The 22,099-nt window shown below is 42.1% G+C and overlaps 1 protein-coding gene across 1 annotated transcript in view; it reads left to right on the top strand.

Moving 5' to 3' along the window:
• Positions 1–22,099, top strand: part of PAN2 (poly(A) specific ribonuclease subunit PAN2) — a 1,212,755-nt gene that overhangs the window by 139,120 nt on the left and 1,051,536 nt on the right. The window contains exon 2 of the mRNA XM_044083667.1: positions 17,054–17,367. Within this exon, the coding sequence (XP_043939602.1) occupies positions 17,062–17,367 (306 nt within the window). The 5' untranslated portion in view covers positions 17,054–17,061. The remainder of the gene's footprint in view (positions 1–17,053; positions 17,368–22,099) is intronic.

Genomic DNA, 22,099 nt, shown 5'->3' with positions numbered 1-22,099 from the left:
TACTTAGCTCCACCACTCTCCTTTTGTTTGTAATGAGAAAATAAAATTCCCAATGTTTTACCTCTCCTAAATGAAAATGAGCATTGATTTTCAAGGATCCCCCTAAGATAGTCATTGGCTAATAAAATATTCCAATTATTGTTGATAGCTTTCCTAACAATTTGATGATTCTTGCCCAAGGTAGTAATGAGCCTAATATTGTCACCCTTGAGATTATTGCTGCGCTCTCTGTATTCCAACAAAGTGTGCCTTTCCTGTTTATCTGACCAAACTCTGGCGGCTTCTGTGTCAAAAATAGAGTATCCTCTGTCTAAAAATCTGGTCTTTAGATCTGCCTTAGCATCTATATAATCCACCTCTGAGGAATTGACCCTACGAATTCTCAAATATTGAGATTTGGGGATGTTGCGGATGGTGTGGCGTGGATGCATGCTCGAGGCATGAAGCAATGAATTAAACTGGGGATATTTGCGATGGATCTTGGTATTGAGTGTATGGTCCCTATTTCGATACACTGTGACATCTAGAAAGTCTATTTGATCCATGTGCGATGTAATAGAAAACTCAATTCCCCAAATGTTGTTATTGAGATATTCCAAAAATTCATTAAGGTAATTAGCATCCGCACGCCACACCATCCAGCAATCATCTAAATATCTCCGCCATATGTCCATTTCTACGAGATATATATTATGTAGGGGATTGTATATAAGGCACTCCTCCAGGTAGGCCATGAAAAGATCTGCATAAATTGGGGCAAAAGAAGCCCCCATGGCCGTACCCTGCAGTTGCCAGTAACAATCCCCTTGAAAGTAGAATACATTTTTATTAAGGACATGTTCGGACATACAGATCAGCAAAGTATTGAAACCTGGTGGATATAGTTCCGCTTTGTTTAGCCAATGTTCTAAAGCTTGAAGCCCTGCCCAGTGTGGTATGCTGGTGTATAAAGATTTTACATCCAATGTACACATCAACCATTCCGGCTCAAGCTGTGTGTCTTCAATGATTTTCAAAAATTGGGTAGTGTCCTGAATTCTTGCCCTAACTTGTGAAAGTAGTGGTTTGAGATATTGTGTTAAAAATACAGATAGTGGTTCTGTAAGTGATCCATGGCCAGAAACAATAGGCCTACCTGGGGGATGTGTGATAGATTTATGTATCTTAGGAAGCAAGTATAGAATTTGTTTGGATGGATCCTTAACCTGAAGATGTTGAACAGTTTTTTTTGGTAATAATGCCCTCATCTAGTGCTGCTTGCAAAAATGCATCAATCTCCTGTTTCAATTTATAAGTGGGGTCAATACCCATATGCATATAGCATTTGGAATCCGACAATTGTCTGAGACCCTCCTGGACATAATAATCCATATTGAGAATAACCACCGCTCCTCCCTTATCTGCTTGAAGAATAACTATATTGTGATTTGATCTTAGTTCTGACAATGCCACCCTTTCTGCAGGGGTAATATTATCTGGACTAATTTGGCCTTCAAAAAGGGGAAAATGTAGATCTTTGAGTACAGCCTGTTGGAAAATAGTCACATTTTTGTTCATGGGGGCTGAAAAGTGGATTTGTGAAAAACAAAATCAGAAGATCTTTGAGTAGTAGAGGTATCCTGTTCAGAAAAAAATATCTTGAGGTTAAGTCTATTACAATAATCAATCACATCTAGTGAAATTTGATAATGGTCAGAGAAAAAACTAGGGACAAATCTCAATCCTTTATTCAATATTTGGTGTTGATCATCCGTAAGAACATAATCAGGTAAATTAAGAACATTATCAAATTGTGTGTTCATTATTTCAGTAGAGATTGTATCAGTCCTGTCATAGAGTCTGTTCCTGTTTCTGTTGGTATGTTTCCTCCCCCCTTTGGGTTGCCTCCCATGCCTAAAGGGTATTGAGTTTTAGTTTTCTTTTTGAGAGGTGAGTTGGCTATTGTTCCACCCTCACTGTCAGTATAAGATGACTCCTCCCCTGATGTACTGGTATGGAATTGGTCTCTGTTTTTTAGTATAGACCTGGGTCTTTTTCTGGTCCTGCCTCTGGTCATACCTGGGACAGTATCCTGGAATCTCACAGTTCTCTGTGTTTGAAAGGGATGTCCCTTCATAATCCATGACTTCTCTGTTGAATTTCTTTATTTTTCTATCCTTGATAATCTTATCATAAGTGGTAAGTTCCTTGGACAACCTATCCAACAGTTCCTGATAATTGGTACTGGACTGGAATTTCTTACACTCAGTACTCAAGTCTTTCACTTCTGATAAACATAGATCTATGGTCCTTTCATAATAGGAAGCTAAAATTTTTACAAAGACCATTGAACCGTCTCTAAGTGCCTCATCCCATTCGTCAGTAAGCCTCTGTTCAGATCTGCCTACTAGAGGATGAAGTTTAATACGAAGGCCTCTAGGTGCCATGTTTTTATGAAGATAGGCTTTAAAAAGCCTTAGATGCCAAATATTGGCCCAGAGCACTTTAAGTCCTTTTTCCAGATTACGAAAAGCCAATTCACAACCGTCTGGGATGTTGAGAATCTGTTGGCTTGGGTTGTTGCTTGGGATATGGTCTAAACCAAAAATACCTAAATCCTCCCTATCAGCACACAACCCGTCCAAAATGTTATCCAAATCCATGATAATTACTGTGTAGGTTGTCCAAGGAACCACCTATAAATTACCAATTGTAGCAAATTCGGAAGACCAGAAGCAGGGCCAGAAAAACTATATATATTATGCCAGGGCAAGATGATAACCTAATTATCTTAATATAATACAGAACCAACTCCACAAAAGTATTATAAAAAAAGGGGTAATCAAAACCTGAAGGTATGATAAGGTCAACAATTATCAGAGGGTACCCTATATATAGAGAGATGTGCAAATGTGGATCACATGTGCATAGATAATTATATAGATGGTACTAAATCATAACTGACTTTTCTTTCATATCCTGAGTATTGATAGATCTTACCCAACCACAACTGTGTAGTTTGAAATAGAATATAAATATATATGTGTGTTGGAAATAATGAACTCCAAAGCTTAGATGTAAGTGAGCCAATATTACAAAAACAGGTCCATTAGTAAATAGTATTGAAAGCCTGATGTTCCCTATTTTCAAAATTGAAGAATATCTTAAATATCATAGGATATGTGTTACATACCATACAATTTCTCAGATTATAACCGATCAGGTATTAGGATAGCCAAACTAACCATATGTACAAAAATAACGCTTACACTAAGGTTATGATAAACCAGGAAAATCTGGTAAATGTCAATAATTTGTAAAGTTTTAGTTCAGGGAATAAATATGAGCGAGCACATAACCAGTTGAACAGTATTGCAACCAGATGGTATACATTGTCCTAGTATCCCCTGCATGAATGTTAAAGACACAATCACAAATGGAATATAGTATCCAAAAACATGGCATATATTAATTCGATTGAATGATAAAAAATAAAACAGCTCTTGTAAAGAAACGGGCCCGTGTCTGCACTACATAGCCACTGATGTAATGACACCAATAATATTATAGAATGTACCAGTTTTGCACATGAAATAAGCTATCCAATTTACTGTAAATAGCTAGGATGGTTCTTAAATGGTTTATAAATGAGTAATGTAATGTAAAACTGGCATATTCTTGTTTTGCAAAAGCCTTGAGTTCCAAAGAAAGCTTAATATAGTTCACAATCGAAAAATATATTAGCTAACAGTTTGGAAAATACCATAGCTCCATAAACCTCATGCAGGAATATGTATTTGTACCAAAACACAATCACTGGTATGTGTTCGTAATGACACATAAATATACTGTCTGTGCCCAAAAAAAGTAATCGTAGTTGCATAAATAATTCCCTAAAGGTTAGCAATCACAACTAAATACTGTCATAAACTTGTTTAGTATCTCCCAAATATGTGCAGTCCTGTTGGAATCCAAACCTAGATAACATTAAATGTCACTATAGTGATCGCGCATCTATCTATCTATTTATCTATGTAAAATGTTAGATTGCAGTTGGCAATGAACACCTCTAAACATACCGATATAGTGACTGTCAGTAAAAGGCCAGATCTCATTTCCTCTTTGAGATTTCATTATGAATTTTCTAACAGCAGGATGATCAGCTACAAAAAACACTTAAGACTCCAGTTCTTTCTTTAGTTGTTTCAGTGCAGCATTGTACTGAAATTGGCCCCATACATTAATTGCCCAAACATATCCCCATTAGCTAAGGCATTTTGCAAATAAAATAACATTTTCAGGAAAATGTAGAGAATTTCTACTTCTTATGTAGTGGCAACTCACTAGAGAAATAATATCGGCCGTTACTGTACTCTACATACTGAGCAGATGTTCAGCACAACACTAGTGAAAACAAAGTTAAAGCAAAAAATGTCAATCTGGCAGTAAGGGCATATCTACCAAAGCCTTGGTGCTTGTCAGTAAAAGGCTGTATCTCCGTAACCTTCTTATTTACTTATGAATATTGCAAAATGCACAAAAGATCCATTTTCTGTCATCAATACTTCAAGTGCAATTTGGCATTGAATTTGGGATGACCATCTTAGCTGAATGAAAAAGCATGGTGTTGAAATCCTGTCATATGTTTTGGCGAAATATATAAGGCTTTTACTTATGGTGTAATGAGAACATATTGAGCATATCTTCTGGACATTCATTTTACCAAGCCTTTGGCGCAGAGGTCAACTAGTATCCAAGTGAAAACCAAATATAGTGCCAGGCTGTGACAACAAAAGCCCTCTGAAACTGTGTATTTATTGGCTGCATGTTTCAAGCCGTGTGTTCTGGAATTCTGAAAAAGATACTTCTGTACAAAACACACAGTCACTAATGCCATTCTGCCATCAGACATTCCACTCCTTGTCAGTCCTGTTTTATATACCAGCACAATGCCTTTGCTAGTAGATGGAGTCTTTACCAATCTATGTATGAAGTAATGTAAATATTGCTTTGACTGAAATAAATATTTAATATTTTCTTCTGGTTTAATGAGGAAGTGCACAAGTATTAGTTTTAACCAGCCTTGCAAACAACAGTGGTCAACAGCCACCGGATTGTGACCAAGATAGTACCCAAATGTGACAGCAAAACCCTTCTGAAGTGCTGGATTTGGTAGTTTCCATGTATCATATGGATGTGTCAGTTTCCTTATGGCGGTTTACAATAAAAAATTCAGTGACTTCTAATAAGATACTTTGATATAAAACACAATCAAGAATGCTAGTCTACTGTCAGAAGTTTCGCTGCACTTCTGTTCTGATGTGCATGCAAGCACAATATATTTGTCAGTAGATGGAATGTAGCTGTTTCCCTTTATGCAGTGAAACAAATGTTTTGGCAGGTGGAATATTTATTTTTATCTTCTGGCTAAATAAGGACTTAGTGGACATTAGTTTCACTCTACCTTGTGACCTGTGGTAGCATAACCCCAAGTGAAAACTGGGTAGTGTCAGACTGTTACAACAAAAGTCTCTGAAATCCAAGATATGTTAGTCATATATAAATGGATGTATAGCAGCTACCATAAAGTTCAGTGAATTGTAGTTGGATATTTGGGTACAAAACACCTTCAAATGCCATTTTAACCCTATGGTTTTCAGTGCACATCAGTCTTAATTTACATGTCAGCACAAAGCCTTGGTCAGTAGATGAAATATAGATTTCCCTGTTTGCAGTAACATGGTGAAATAAAAATTATTATTTATTCTGATTTTATGAGGCCTCAGCGAGCATATATTCTGGACATTAGTATTCCCTAGCCTTGCAAGCAGTGGTCAAACTGCCTGTAGGTGGAACCTCAAGCTAGTGTCAGATTGTGACAAGAAATGTTTTCCAAAATGCTGTGTTTGTTAGCTGTATATGAGGCCATATGTCCGTTACTTTAAGGCAGTATACAATAAAGAAAAAAACTAGAGACGTCTAAAAAGCTAACTAGATATAAAATACAGACAATTACTGTCATATTGAAATATGCCCCTTCTGATGGGGTACACCATCTTTTACACTGAAGGTATCACATAAATATAATGGCCACATTGTTCGTTGACAGACACTGCAACCCCCTAACAAACTGTACCAGCAATCATTCAGAACTGATGACTTTGTTTTCGTATGTCTACCTTGGAGTATGATAGCTACATTACTAACACATCTGATGTCTCATTGAAAGTAAAATATATAATCGCCATTGTGGCATATTTCAGATTCCTGCGTTAGATGTACACTACCCACCCGACACATAGTATCATTTATATTTTGACAGTAGTCATGTAGCCATACAGAGCTTTCATGTACAGCATGCTTTTTCATCTCTTCCCCAAACATAGCCACTATTGATTACATTGCTGATATACTATTAGGAGGAAAGTGAAAGAAGCAGTGAACATAGCAATGTATTCCCAGCCTTTTGCTCTTAGATATGCATACCCATCCCCCATTAGATGTTTTAGTGATTGTTTTGCTTGAATTGTTCAATTTCCATCTGCTTTCATTCTCAGCATACCACTAACACAAGATAGTTATTTTCTGTGCATGCTTCTGATGTATGATTGTGAAGAAAGTGACAGACATAGTGGTCTTAGTAATGAATTTTAGCTTGTTGTTCACAGACACGTGCATTGCCCTTAAGCAAGCCATTTCTTTGTCTGCTTTGTGTTTTTAAAACGTACTCTGTCTCCCTCTCTTTCCTACAAAAGATAATCGCCTTCTGTGTACCTTTCCAGTTTTAGTGTGTGATGAAATTGAAGAAATAAAGCAAAAAACTCCGACCGAGAACGTTAGAACTGAATTTAATAAAATACAAACAACATAAAAGCAAAGCTTTTGGGCTTAACCCTTCCTCAATGCAGTAAAAACTCAATAATTACATTATGAACGGATAGTTAGGTTTGCCACAGATAAATATCCAGGAATTAATGCTGCTATTAGTTTGAAGCCGAGTTTAGTAAGAAAGCAGATGCAGTTTAAATGATTTTTTTATATGAAAACTATTTTGTGTATGTATATTCTTCTTTGAATTGTGTTAATTAATATGGTCTTGTTGTTAAACTAATTATTATGTGATGAGGTTGTGGTCATGTGATTTTGTATGGTGTAAAGGTGAATGAAAGTATTGAGCACCTCATCTCTACCCTGGGCATGGTAAAAGTAAATAAAATTAATAAATAAAGTAGAATTGCCTCATGCAGTTTGTAGTGTGAACTGTTACAACTGCTAGACATGTGTCTGGTTTCCTTCCAGAAAATAATGAGAAACACATACCTGCAAGAGAAAAATGTTCCTGAGGATCCGAACATTTTCTTTTCCTGGTAGTCTGTAGTCAGATGACAAGGGACTGCCAGGAATGCACTGAGATCAGTTGCTAAAAGCAACCTATCTAGAGTGCTTAGGGGGCATATTAATAGGAAATTGGGCCAGCTACCCATATCGTTTTATTATATTTACAGGCCACGTTTGAAAAGTCATGCTAATAACTAGCATGACTTGACATTTCTGAGTTAATTTTCTATTGGTTTTAATGGGAAGCAGTGGAGTAATTATTTGACCAGCACAGTTATTGTACTGGCCAAATAATTATGTTATAGTTATTGTGTACAAGAACTTTTTTTATTTTAAAAACGGGTCCATACCAATTTAACAGCAAAAAAAAATAAAAAATAGATTAAAGCTGAAAATACTCTGCACACACAATGGCTGTTCTTTACTTTAGAATCCAGTATTCTTGATTTCTGCAGGTAAGAGGTTAAAAAGCCGATGACACAGAAAAAAAAATTAGGAAGGAACAAGGCAGTGGATATAAACTTCAAAGTGACAAGTAAAACCATTCCATTGAAAGTCACAGAAAGTCAGTAACACCCATCAGTCTCTTCTAAGCTGCTGACTATATAAAAACACATTGCAATGTAGTCAAACTGCGGCATCCAGAAGGTGTATAGTCATGTGTGAAGATCCATTCCAGTTCTCATCTCAGAGGCAGAAAATAAGAGGTTAAAACATTTTCAGAAGTGCCTGGCTTTTCCACACATACAGTGGGGGTCTAAAAAGTGTACACAACCCCTGTTAAAATCCCAAGTTTTTGTGATATAAAAATGAGACTACAACAAATCATTTCAAAACTTTTCCCACCTTTAATGTGATCTATAACCTGTACAATTCAATTGTAAAACAAACAAATCTGTTAGGGGAAAAATATAAAAAATAAAAAAACATACAATAAGCTGGTTGCATAAGAGTGCACACCCTTAAACTAATACTTTGTTGAAGCACCTTTTGATTTAATTACAAAATTCAGTCTTCTTGGGCACACACCTGCCATCAATTAAAGAGACTCTGATTAACCCCAAATAAAGTTCAGCTGTCCTAGTAAGATTTTCCTGACATTTACTCAGTTGCCTGCTACAGCAAAAGCCATGGTTCGCAAAGAGCTTACAAAGCATCAAAGGGATCTCATTGTTGAAAGGTATCAGTAAGGAGAAGGGTACAAAAAACTTTCCACAGCATTGGATATACCATGGAACACAGTGAAGACAGTCATCAAAAAGTGGAAAAAATATGGAACAGTGACATTGCAAAGAACTGGAAATCTCTCCAAAATTGATGAAAAGACAACAACACGAAAACTAGTCAGGGAGGCTACCAAGACACATATAGCAACACTGAAGGAGATGCAGGAATTTCTGGCAAGTACTGGTTGTGTACTACATGTGACAGCAATCTTCCGTATTGTCCATATGTGTGGACTATGGGGTAGGGGTTGCAAGACGGATGCCTTTTCTTACAGAGAAAAATGTCCAGCCCCCCCCCCCCCCGGCTAAAATTTGAAAAACAATACATCTGAAGTAGTTAACTTCATTTGATCAGCAACCTGTGGGTATCGGATCCGAGCCGGCAGCTTTCCTAGCTAAAAGATCCAAGCTCCTCCCCTACCCATCATGCCCTGCCACCTCCCTCTAACCCTCAGATCTCGTTTGCCGTAGCTTCTGTAAGCTTCTTAGAATGAGCTCCGAGCGTGGTATTGGGAGTTTAGGATTTTAGATATACTTTTTCTGTCAAATTTTCTCTGTCTTTGTGTGTGAGAACTCCCTTGTAACTCCCTTAGCTTTTGTGGGTAGTTTTAAAACTTTTTGGTTAGTTAAAGTTTATTCCCCTCCCCCCTCTGTGTGTGTTAAAGTGTGTGTGTGTGTGTGTGTGTGTATGTGTGTATGTGTGTGGGCCTGTGCTCTTTTTCTTTCTAATATATCTGAAGGCCCAAAAGCTGTGTTTTCTAAATGCTCCGAGTGTGGCCATAAGCTGTCCCCAGCGGATGGCCACACTCGGTGTGTTATTTGCCTGGGAGTTGACCACCTTACTTCGGGCTGCACTATTTGTGCAGCCTTCACCCCCAGGGCTTTGAGCAATAGGAGGACGAAGCTTATCCTTGCGGGCCTTTTGCCCCCTGATTCCACTTCATCCTCCTCTTCCTCTGTGGCGCCAGCCACGGCTGCGTCTGCTCCACCAACCACCTCCGATCCCCTGGCTGGGACTCAACCTCCCTCTTTGGCCCAGGAGGAAAGGGACGGCAAAAAGAAAGAGAAGAAGGACTGAGCGGGAAAAAGACACCATAGCCACAAGAGGCGGTCCGAGTCAGCTCCATCGGCTCTGCCGTCCAAGCAGCTTGCCTCTCCCCTTAAGGTCTCTGTGCCTTCCCCCTCCCGGCTCCGTTCTCCACGTTTCTCCCCGGAGCCGGAGGAGGAGACCCGGACACCTTCGAGGTCATCTAGGCGGCCTTCCCGACCAGCCTCGGCGGCATCATCCAGATCTACGATGAGTTTATCTGACACAGACATGGACAGGATGATGCATTGATTTCTTCAGGCCCAGCTGCAGATGAGAGTGCTCTTGCCTCCCCCCCCCTCCAGGGGGGAGCTCGACCCCCTTTTTCGCCCCTATTGCTCCTTCTCCGACCTGCTATCGGGGTTCGGAGCTGTCGGATCCGACTAGCTTCGGAGCTGGGGTGGTGTCAGTACTGACAGTGTTTCCTACTTCGGCGCTGACTGTACTCTCGAGTCTGTCGGATCCGTTTTTGGATCCAAGCTCTTGGGGCCGTGAGTTGAGCATCGGATCCGGAGGGATTAGTGGATCTTTGGCTCCGTTAAGGTCGAAGCACACTACCCTGTCGGATCCGATTGGGTCACCTCCGGTGCCGATCTGCACATCGGTTCCAAGGGGACTGCTTTCGGATCCTAGGGAAAGCAGTTCTCCCTTGGCATTCGACGTCGTGGAGAGGGTCCTTTTCAGGGATTTGAGGCCCCAGGCTCTTGCTACGGATCCACCCGCCATTCCCTCTCAGACAGGCCTGTCTTCCATCATCCGGCCCCAGGGACAGCCTGCTCCTACGTCCCAGATGGTTCCCGTTGAGGAACAGGACATTGTTGGTGAGGCCTCTTCGGACAGCCCCCCGAGGAGGTCCCTCACAAATGAAAGTGCAAGAGGAGGCACTTGGACTCACCTGAGTCCCTCACAGAAGACACGGACTTAGAGGAAGGGGAAGGTTCCCCAAGGTCACCCCCCCGAAGACGTTTCCTTTCGAGACATTATGGAAATGTTGCGCATTAGAGGGGGGGTGGTCTGCCCAAAAACCTTTCTCAGATGAGTCTGTGTTTCTGGAGGTGTTTGACGCAGGCCCCTCTACCTCTTGGGTGTCCCCTACCGCCGACCCCCTGGTGGACCTCATAACTACCAGGGCATGGAAGGAGCCGGACACTGTCGAGCCAATACCCAAGAGACCTGACAGGATACTCAGCCCTCCCACAGACAGGACAGTTTGGAGCAAGGGTGCCCCAGTGGATGCCATGGTGGTGGCGGCTGCCACTAAAAAGGAATTAGCACATGAGAGTTCCTCGGTACATCCTCCAGACAAGAAGTCTCGGATGATGGACTGCCTTGGAAAGCAGATGTTCGCTTCAGCGACCTTCTCTGTAAGGTCACTGAATTATATGGCACATGTAATTCGGCTCCAGCGGGACCTGATCAAAGAATACACTAGGTCACCCCCAGAGTCCATGTCAGCCGAGGACAAATGGACCTTCTCGACTCGAATGGCCACTCTCAAGTCGATTACTAATACATCTATGCGGCTTCTCTCCCATGCCATGGAGGGAGCGGCTAGAACCAGCAGAACAGGCGTTGTCTTACGCAGACAGGCCTGGCTCAGTCTCTGCGATTTTGTGGAACCCTTCAAGGCGTCCTTCATGAATGCCCTTTTTGACGGTTCTATGCTTTTCGGCAAAACCGTCGGCGATACGCTTCTCCAGAGTGAGAAAGAGGGGAAAACGTCTGCCGTCGGGATTCGCTTCTCGGCTCCTTAGAGGTCCTACTCTAGGAACCAAAGAGGACAAGAGAAGATGTGGTTCCAGAAAACTCAACAATCCCGTTTCGCTCCAGATCCTTCGTCCTTCAGAGGCAGAGGAGGACAGGGTGGATGCCGGCCCAGAGGCAGAGGGGGGATGAAGAATTTTGGGTCAAGGGAACCATTTTCCAATTGACCCGCACAGCAGCCCTGAGGGGTTGCCCAACTGCTCTTCTCTGGAGGCAGTCAGGGGGTGCTTCTCGAAGCACCTAGCAAATTGGGAGTCCATCACGACAGATCGCTGGGTGCTCCGAATTATATCCAGAGGCTATTCTATCCCTTTCCTAATGTATCCTCCCCGGTCAGGGAGTCTCCCCGATGTTCCACCCAATCAGAGGGAGGCAGCAGCCTTCAAAATACGAGAGCTGCTAAGAAAAAGAGCCATCCAGTGCGTCCCCCTCAGGCAATCCGGATCAGGCTTTTACTCCAGGTTCTTTTGAAAAAGATGGGGGACTTATGACCCATTCTCAACCTTTCCACACTGAACCTGTCAGTCACCAAAGATAAGTTCCAGATGGTCACTATTCAATCCATTCTCCCATTCTTACAGGAGAACGAATGGATGTACTCGATAGACCTCAAGGATGCGTACTACCACATTCTAATGGAAAGGCGATCCAGGAGGTTTCTCCGCTTTCGGCTGGGAGCCAGCCATTATCAGTTCAGGGTCCTACCCTTCGGTCTCACCACAGCCCCCAGGGTGTTCACCAAGGTCATGGCAGTTGTAGGGGCCCACCTGAGGCTTCAGGGAATACAGGTCTTTCCTTACCTGGGCGACTGGCTCCTAACCGCCCCCACCAGGCATCAACTTTTTTCAGGCAGGGACTTTTTCTTACATCTAACAAGCCATCTAGGGATCATGATAAACCACAAGAAATCCTCCCTTCAACCTACTCAGATTTTGGATAGACAGTATACAATCCAAAGTCTTTCTGATGGTGGACAGACTTTGCAATCTAAACCTTCACATTCTGGCTCTTCTACAACCATCAGCCCGCCCAGCGGACCTAGTCCTGAGGGCCCTGGGGTCCATGGCAGCGGCCATCAGTCTGTTGCCTATCGCACATCTGAAAATCAGAATCCTTCAATGGACCTTACTGGATCAATGGTCCATCCCACATCATCCCCTGTCTACACCTATTCCCTACAGCAGGATTTGCAGGGAGTCGCTACTTTGGTGACTCCATTCCAGAGACCTCCGGGAAGGGCACCCCTTCGCCTTATCCCCACCCCAAGTCACGGTGACCACGGACGCATCTCTCCTCGGGTGGGGGGGCATTGCATGGGCAGATCTGTCCAAGGCAGATGGCCTCACACAGAGACCTCATTGCATATCAATGTCCTGGAGATGAGGGTGGTGCTTCTAGCATTGCAGGCTCTCCATCCCCTTCTTCCTCCAGGGACTATTGCAATTCAAACAGACAACATGTCGGTAGTCTGGTACATAAACAAACAGGGGGGAAACCAGATCTTACCCACTTTGCAGGGAGGCCATGAGAGTGTGGGAATGGGCGATATCCACCAACCGCTTTCTCATAGCAACGCACATTCCGGGTCGGTCAAACATTTTAGCGGACAGGTTGAGTCGAATGATTCTCTCACCTTACGAGTGGTCTCTGAACCCAGTAGTAGCAGAGCAAATCTTCCTCAAATAGGGTCAACCTTGTTGCTATCTGTTCGCCTCGCCTTCGAACACAAAGTGCAGTGAGTTCTTCGTGCTAATTCCCCCACCAGGGTTCTGCTTGGCCATCCGGTCTTCTGTATGCTTATCCTCCTCTTCCATTAATGACAAAATTCCTGCAGAAAGCTTGTCGATTGGGGAGCAGAGTTATCCTCATAGCCCCATTCTGGCCTCGCCAAACCTGGTTCCCATGCCTACGGTCTCATCTAGTACATCCTCCCTGGATTTTAGATCCCATTCCGGATCTGATCTCTCATCCTTTAGGATTGAAGACCCCCGACCTGGACTACCTCAAGCTCTCAGCTTGGTTGATCCAGTTCCATTAATGGCTAGGACTCCCGGTATATCTTCCTCAGTTAAGGCCATCCTGGTGGCTACCCATAAACCGTCTACCAGGAAAATCTACAAGAGTAAATGGAAACGTTTCTTTGTCTGGGTGGAGCATAGGAATTTGGATCCCTTCCACGGCTCCTATCCCAGAAGTTCTAGACTTTGTCACATACTTTTCATCAAGGGGCTAGTTCTTCTACTATCAAAGTTCAATTGGCAGCTATTTCCCACTACCACGTTGGAAACAGTTTAGGCCCCCTAGCTTCCTCCAAGATTTGCAAAATATTCCTGAAAGGAACTTTTCTGTTGAGAACCCCTGTTAAAGACGCAGTTCCTCCATGGGATCTAACCCTAGTTCTACAGGCTCTGACTGGTCCTCCCTTTAAACCCGTGGCTTCAGTCGACTTAAAATATGTATCTTGGAAAACGGCCTTCCTGATTGCCATTACCTCAGCTAGGAGGATATCGGAGCTTCACGCTCTTTGCAGTAAGCCTCCATATTTCATCTTTCATAAAGACAGGGTTTCCCTCAGGACTAACCCCTCCTTTCTGCCTAAAGTGGCTTCAGAAGCCAATATCAACCAGTCCATCAATCTACCTGTCTTCTTTCCTAATTTTCAAAATAAAGGAGAGTATATGCTCCATTGTCTGGATGTTACAGAACAGCCGATCTGCGAAAATCAGATCAACTTTTTGTGTCATTTGCTAAATCCTGTCTGGGTAAACCAGTCACTAAATTAACCTTAGCTAGATGGATTTCCCAATGCATCCTTCTCGCATACAAAAACTCTGGTCGACCTGAGCCCCTGAGGGTGCGAGCCCATTCTACCCAATCTATGGCTACTTCTGCTGTTTTCTGGTCAAGGGTTTCTTTGGATGACATTTGTTCAGCAGCTACTTGGGCTTCCTCTCATACCTTTATTACACATTATAAGTTGGATTTAATATCCAGAGGACGCGCATCTTTTGGTTCTGCAGTGCTCCAGAATATCCTTCCATGAGGACCTCCCAAGTTGTTGGTAGCTGGGGACTCTGTCCCACAGGTTCCTGATCAAGTGAAGTTAGCTACTTCAGATAAAGAAGTTATGTACTCACCATAACGTTCCATCTAAGTAGGTAACTTCATTTGTCAGCAACCAACCAACCCTCCCTCCATCCCCCGGACCCTTAGTTCGTTATTAAAGAATCAGGATACGTCACTTCCAGATGACATCAGGTGGAATGTATAGTATTCCTTTCTTGTGTTATAGTAATTTTCTATGGCATTATGGCAGACTCAATCTGAGTATTAGATGGAGGTGGCAGGGCATTATGGGTAGGGGAGGAGCTTGGAGCTCGGATCTTTTAGCTAGGAAAGCTGCCGGCTTGGATCCGAATCGGATCTGATACCCACAGGTTGCTGACAAATGAAGTTACCTACTCAGATGGAACGTTATGGTGAGTACATAACTTCTTTATCAAGTCTCCCAAAAGCATGTGGGAAAATGTATTCTCATCTGAAGAGATCAAGGTTGAACTTTTTGGCCACAATTCCAAAAGGTACATTTGGCGCAAAAACAGCACTTTGCATCACCAAAAGAACACCATCCCACAGTGAAGCATGGTGGTGGCAGTATCATGATTTGGGGTTGCTTTTCTTCAGCTGGAACTGGGGCTTTAGTCAAGGTGCACGGAATTGTGAACAGTTCCACATATCAGTCGCTTTTGGCCCAAAACCTTCAGGCATCTGCTAGAAAGCTGAAGAGGAAGTTCACCTTTTAGCATGACAGTGACCCCAAGCATACATCCAAATCAACAAAAGAATGGCTTCACCAGAAGAAAATTAAAGTTTTGGAATGGCCCAGCCAAAGCCCAGACCAATCCAATAGAAAATCTGTGGGGTGACCTGAAAAGGGCTGTGCACAAGAGATGCCCTTGTAATCTGACAGATTTGGAGCGCTTTTGCAAGGAAGAGTGGGCAAATATTGCCAGGTCAAGATGTACCATACTGATAGACTCCTACCCACTGTACATTTTATTATATTACGTGCACACAAATGGATAAAATTGGTGTTAAAATACTGAATGAGTGAATGAACTATATTAGCAGCAACACCTCATTAAAAGTTTGTTTTGACCCTTAATGTAGTCTTGCCACTGATATAGATGGTCAGTTGAATTTTAGTAGTGATGAAAGTTTTCTGTAAGGATTTTTTAGATGCATGTATAAGCCCTGAAAACAAGTCTATATCACGTTGTTGAACTTTTAAAAGTTCGAACGTCATATGGTCATCACCATATGTTCGAACTTTTAAAAGTTTGAACGTTTCAATGTAGATCTCCATACAGTGCGAAATTAGAATATTTCCCTTTCTGCACTGCAGGGAGATCTCGGAGTTGGTATATTTAAAGAGCGGGGGGTGTGGGGGGTGCAGGTGGACTTGCCTCCCTGCTTAAACTGTTCAGGTAAGGTTTTTTTTTTTATTAAATTTTCGAACTTTTAAAAGTTTGATCATATGACGTTCGAACTTTTAAAGGTTCGATTATGTAATATAGACGCCTGGAAACAGCTGTTCTCTGATGTTTTATTGGGAATGTGTGCAGCTTAATGAGAACACTGACTTTTTTGTTCATTTGTTGACCAGGTAAACCCATTAAGCACAGCCTGTTGTCAGAGAAGGCCTGGCAGCACCACCTGGTTAAGTGACATGCTTAGAGTCTCTTACGAGGCAAGTGGACTAAAAGATGAAGCTTGATAGCAACTCCTAGTCTTAACTCTGTACACTAACTGCCAAATTTGTAACCTAGGTACAAAAGACTACTGTGCAACTTAGTCTAAGCATTTCTTAGTTATGTTAATGCGTTTATATTCATGCTCCTGTGATCTACTTATGTGTGGTATATCAGCTTTACAGCACATTTTTCATGAATTGGCTTACTATTTATACTTTCTTCTGCTATGTATGCATTTTACATGGTATCTGTGAATAACCCCTTTGGCAGAAAGTGACTGACACTGATTTTTACTGGGAAAACTATGTACAGAAAATTCCCTATGACAGGCAGACTAGTAACTCAGTATCTCTTTTTTTCAGTTGCAGATAAATTAATATTGACTAAATTGTAGAACAAATGTACAGCAGTGCCTGAGCTGCATGTTGTGTGTTTAAATGCATGATCCTAACATTGATTTTTTATTTTATTTAATGCTTGTTAACCAGGTATGTAGACTACTCCAAGGACTGTTTTCAGCCACAGTCCAAGCCAGTATGACAAATACAATGCTCAATTTCAATATGCAAATATATATGTAATCCAATACATTCGTAGTACAAATAGAATTACAATAAATATTATAAGGTTGTGTAGTAGAAGCACATACAGTTTATAATTGCAGAGAGTTTGAATGCTCAGTTTGTTAGATTGTAGAAGAAGAATTAAAAAAGACCAAGACAAGCTACTTTTTCAACCATTGTAATCTTTTTAAAGGTATGCGTCTCTGATGGTTTTAAAGTGTTATCATTAAGAAGTTTTACTACAGTGATCTAATCAGAAGGCATACCCTGTTTTATGAATTAACTGGCTGTCAGACTGAGCCTGTCTTGAAGCATTCTTTATTTTTGCCTTTTCCTTTCTAGACTGAACAATGAATTATGATGGACTAGACCCGGGATTAACAGAATACACACAAGGTCTTCATCCTGTGCTGGACTCTAGTCTAGAATCTGCACTTGATCCAACATTAGACCCTCACCTTGGTCCAGCCTTGTTACAGAATGTTGAACTGGATCCAGATGGAATGCCCCTGGAAGCTATACAGGTCCCTGATTCTGTTCACATCATGGAGGGGGTGTACTCTGAGCTTCACACTGTTGTATCAGAGGTTGGCGTACCTGTATCTGCGGTTCATTTCGATTTGCAGGAAGAGTTGCTGTGGGTTGGAAGTCATGGGGTATGGTTGTTCATAATTTTTCATTAAATTCCTCTTTGACAGTATTGTCTTTACCAACATCTTTAGTTGTATTATCATTTAAGATCTGACAGTTGTGGCCATTTCAGGCATGCTAGGGTCAAAGGTAGTGGTGTTTTTATTATCTGATCTATCTTATTTGGGCAGGAAGTTTCTTTATATGTATTAAGTACAGTGTTGTTTGTACTGTGTAGCAGTAATGAGTGTGGGGTTCCAGTACCGTTGGGTTCTCAACCTTTTGAGTTGGGAGTACAGCGTGTATCTTTACTTCCTAGTCAGTTTAGCCTTGCAGATAATATAGTCAGTAATCAGGTTGTTGTGGAAAGCTACCACATGGGCGGGGGGGGGTGTAAGTGGGCACAGCCCTCTCCCATCCAGAAATCATTGAAGTTTCATTTGATACCATTGTTGAAGTGTTCTAGTGGAAAATCAGGTGGCATGACCATGTGGTTGCACTTTTGAGCAGTGGTAGGTTAGATGTCAGGATTAGACTACAAATTGCAGCCTGCGTCAGTAGCATAGATAGAAAAAAAACGTGACTATGGCCCAGGCAACCTGAGTTTTAGTAGCATCTCAGGCGTACTATGGTACAGGCAAGGAAGATAGGCATCCCTGTCTAATGGAGAGGGGCATGCACTGAGGAGCACACATAGTGGAGCAACCATGCAGTGCCTTCTGTGGAAGGGAGGCCAGTACTGCTGACATCAGACCCTTGCAGAAGTGACGGGTGGTTCTTGATTGACACTCATACATCACACACTTGGGTGGCTATCACTCTGCAGATGCGTGATGGTAGAACACAATGAAAAAAATCCTGAATCCTGAACCACTCCAGATGGCTGCATAAATGAAGATCCCTCCTGGCAGACCCTTGTCTCCAGAGGTGGGGGAAGTAATATGCTGATTGGCTGGGAGAGGGCTAATAACTGACTGGCAGCAGGTGCCAGATAAAACAAATGTGTATCTACGTATACAAAGTAGACCCTTTTTTTATATTTGTATTGATAGGTTTTAGATTACTTTAGTAGATTACTGTCTTCCTTTTGCTCTGCCTGCTTGTCCAGCACTTCAAGCAGTCAAGAAAGCTTAATTAATTAATAGTAATGTCCCGCTCCCCCAGTATTGTTGCAAATGGTTTGGAGCTTGTTGGCATCCAGTATAAGAAGCTATGAGAATCTTTTGTAGTTTAAAATAAAAATAATTTTGCTTCTGTGTTGTCTTGTACCTGTAGAGGAACTTTGGATGTCCTGACCAAAGTCGCTGTTGCAGTATTCCAGACAGATGAGTTTTTGCCACTGACATCTGTGTGGGGTACCAAAACCTGAACCTTTCATAAGTTATATGTAGAACGTATGACCTCAGCCCTTGAGCGTAGGGGTACACTAAGTGTATGTATGAGTGTAAATCCCCAGACTTCTCATCACCAGCCCAATCAAAGGTCTTGCATCTGTTGGTCTGATCTTTACATGGACATTTGTACTATACACCTTCACAAATTCAGGTAAGTGCCCTGTTGAGGAGCTTTCCTTCCTTATTTATCCTGTTTCATCACCAGTCCCCTTTTTTCCCCATTTTCTACATGAGGTCGGGGTGTCATGTTAACTATTTCCATCTCTCTTGATTAATGCCACACTCTTGCCTTCTTCGACACTCATACCTGACTGTCATTCTCTCAAAATCCATCCACCTCTTTGTTGGATGTCTTCATTTCCTCTTACCTTCTTCTGTCTGTCCCAAATCATCTTCTGCTTTTCTGCACGTGTGCCTTCCATCACCTATAGCTTTTTTATCTACTGTGCCTTTACTGCCCAGGTTTCTATAACATACAGTAGTACTGCTTGCACCACTGTGTTGTACACCTTAATTTTCAGCTTTGTTAGCATTCTTCTGTCATACACTATGCCTGAAACTCTATGCCAGTTGGCTAAAGCCCCTCTGATTGTAGCTTTGACCTCTTCATTCAGAATTCCCTTCGCCTTAACCACCACTACCGGACACTTGAAGCTATTAACATGTTCCACTATCTTCCCTTCTATCTCAGTTCTCAATTTCTTCTGATTTCCCCAGTTTGCTAAATTGTCACTGTCTTATCTGTACTTAGTTTCATCCCACGTGCCTTAAATTTTGCATTCCATTCCCCCATTGTTTGCTGAAGGTCTTGCTCAGAGTCTGCCTGAAATGCCACATCATCTGCATACAGCAAATTTGTTATGTCCCCTCTGATCTGTTTGCTAATGTAGTCCATTACCAGTATAAACAGCAATGGCCTCGGAGCTAAACCCTGTTGCACATCCAGTCCCATTGGGAACCCCTCTGTGAGAAAGATCACAGCTTGTACTTGAGTCATTGGATCTTTGTACATAGCCTGCACTAATTCTACCAATGTTTGTGGGACTTCAAACCACTACAGGACTGTCTAAATCAGCTTTCTTGGGACCTTGTTATATACTTTCTTCAAATTTAAGAATGACAAGTTGGACTCGTTCCTCATCTCTAGCTTCTTCTTTACTATAGTCTCACTGCAAACATCAGGTCAGTTGTGCTGCATCCTGATCTGAATTAGAACTGTTCATCTCCCATCTTACTTTCTGCTGATGTGCATATCTGTTTATCAATCACCCTATCCACAACTTTTATGCAGTGTGACAGGAGTTTGATACATCTATACAGCTCACACTTGTGGATATCCCCTTTGTTCTTTACAGTGGCACAAGTGTGCTTATTCTCCAGTCATCTGGGATATGCCTTTCTCATCACACTGCTATGAGTATCCTCATGAGAAATTTCTCCATAATCTCACCCAGCATCTTTATCTTATTTACTGTGACCTCATCTGAGGTTGATGCGTTCCCTGACTTCATTTTCCTTAGTGCTATTCTTAATTTTTCTAGGGTGGGCTCCTCTTCTCTCATTATGGGCTGTGTCTGGGGCAGTACAGCTTTTGTGGGGTTTTCTTCATTCAGAACCTACTTTAAGTGCTTCTTCCATCTTTCTTTGATGTCCTGTGGACTACTGAGGAAGTTGTTGGTGGGATCCATTATGAAGGGTGTCTGACTGTCTTCTTTATCTTTCTGTCTTTGCCTTGCAACCTGCTATAGTTTCTTTGTCCCACCTACTGAGTCACTTTCCAGAAGCTACAAGAGTGCCTCTGATGCCCTCTTCTTTTGCTCTTGCAACTCATTTCTTAGGTTCTGTGTTAGCCAACCAGTATTCCTTCCTAGCCTGGTCCATCTTTTCTGTCTACCACTTTTCCTGCACCCCCTTTTTTTTTGATGACTTCCAGAACTTCTCCATTCCAACACCAGCTTTCCTTATGTACCATATTTCCATATCTGCCCCTGCCACTTATCTGTTCTGTAGTCCTCATACATGCTGTTTTGAGGCCCTACCATTCTTCTTCAACTCCATCTATTTCCTCCTCTTCATGGGGTGCTAGAGTCCTGAATAATTCCTTTAACTGTTGTACACTCTCTTTCCACTTAACTTCCAGGTCTTCAGCCTGGTCTCTATTGACAGTAGAGCCTTCTCTGACCATTGCTTGCAGCTGATTGTGGAAACCAGTGGTATATGCTGTGGGCAGACTGTTTCACTTGGGTTAACTTTGCAGTCACTGATTCTACACAAGTGCCCATTCCTTACTAGAGGGAAGTCTACCTGAGTTGCATGTTGACCACTCTTGTATGTGATCTTGTGGCTGTCTCTTTCTGAACCATGTGTTGGCTACTATCAAGCCATTTGCCAGACAGAGAATGGCCTCTCTTCCTTTATTCCTGTTGATCCACTCGTGGACCAAGGCAGTCTTCATATCCTGTTCTGTCTGTCCTGATGTGTGCATTCAAGTCACCCATTATCAACACCAGTTCATGTTGTCCTACTTTATCTAGTAGGTCCTGCAGCTGCTATATGAATGCACTCTTTTTCTCACTGTCACAACTCTGCTGTGGGGCATAGGCTGAGATTCTGAATACTGCTTTATCATAACACTGGAGTCTTGATTGCCATGAGTCTGTCACTAATTTTTGATGATATCCCTCACTGCCTTCTGAAGGCCCTCTCTTACCACAATCTCCACATCATTTCTAGCTTGTTGTCCTCCTAAGTAGTAGACTCTAGATCCCAAGCCAAGTGTTTTTGTTGCACCGCCCTTCCATCTTGTCCTGTTTATCCATTTTACCTGTGATTTTTTTTAGGTGTCAGCTAGGAGGGGAAAATGTGAGTCTGGTAGGTAGATACATTATAAAGGCCTCCATTCCTAGTACCTTTTCTGCTTTGGCACAAAACATGACTAGAAATCTTGTTCCATCTCCCAGCCCTTTGTATCCAAGACTTTGTGCTCCCATTTGTCACCATTAAATATGATCCTAGAGACTCAATGACTAAAGTAGTCACCCCAGTCTAAGATGGTGGATCCCTCTACACCTGACATAATGTTCACTCCAGGAAAAAAAAAACTCAAGCGACCTAGGCCTGATGCTCACTCTGCCCAGCCAAATTCCAAAGGACCAGCTGAAGTTGCAGAACCTGCAATATGTCCAGTTCTCCCTCAAATGCCCTTTAGCATGACCCTGTTGGAGGCTGGTATGGTGTCCGAGGACATGTTTGAAATGACTACTACTGCAGTGGAGGAGGGAGAGAAACCATGGATCATTATCACAGAGGGCCCAGAAGATATCTTTCAGATGTTAGTACTGGAATAGATTCTGGGATCACTGAT

The sequence above is a fragment of the Protopterus annectens genome, chromosome 9.part0 (genome assembly GCF_019279795.1).
Source record: "Protopterus annectens isolate FY-2018-M chromosome 9.part0, PAN1.0, whole genome shotgun sequence".
Taxonomy (NCBI): Eukaryota; Metazoa; Chordata; order Ceratodontiformes; family Protopteridae; genus Protopterus; species Protopterus annectens.
Note: the sequence above shows the minus strand (reverse complement) of the source record. Positions and strands in the feature narration are given on the sequence as shown.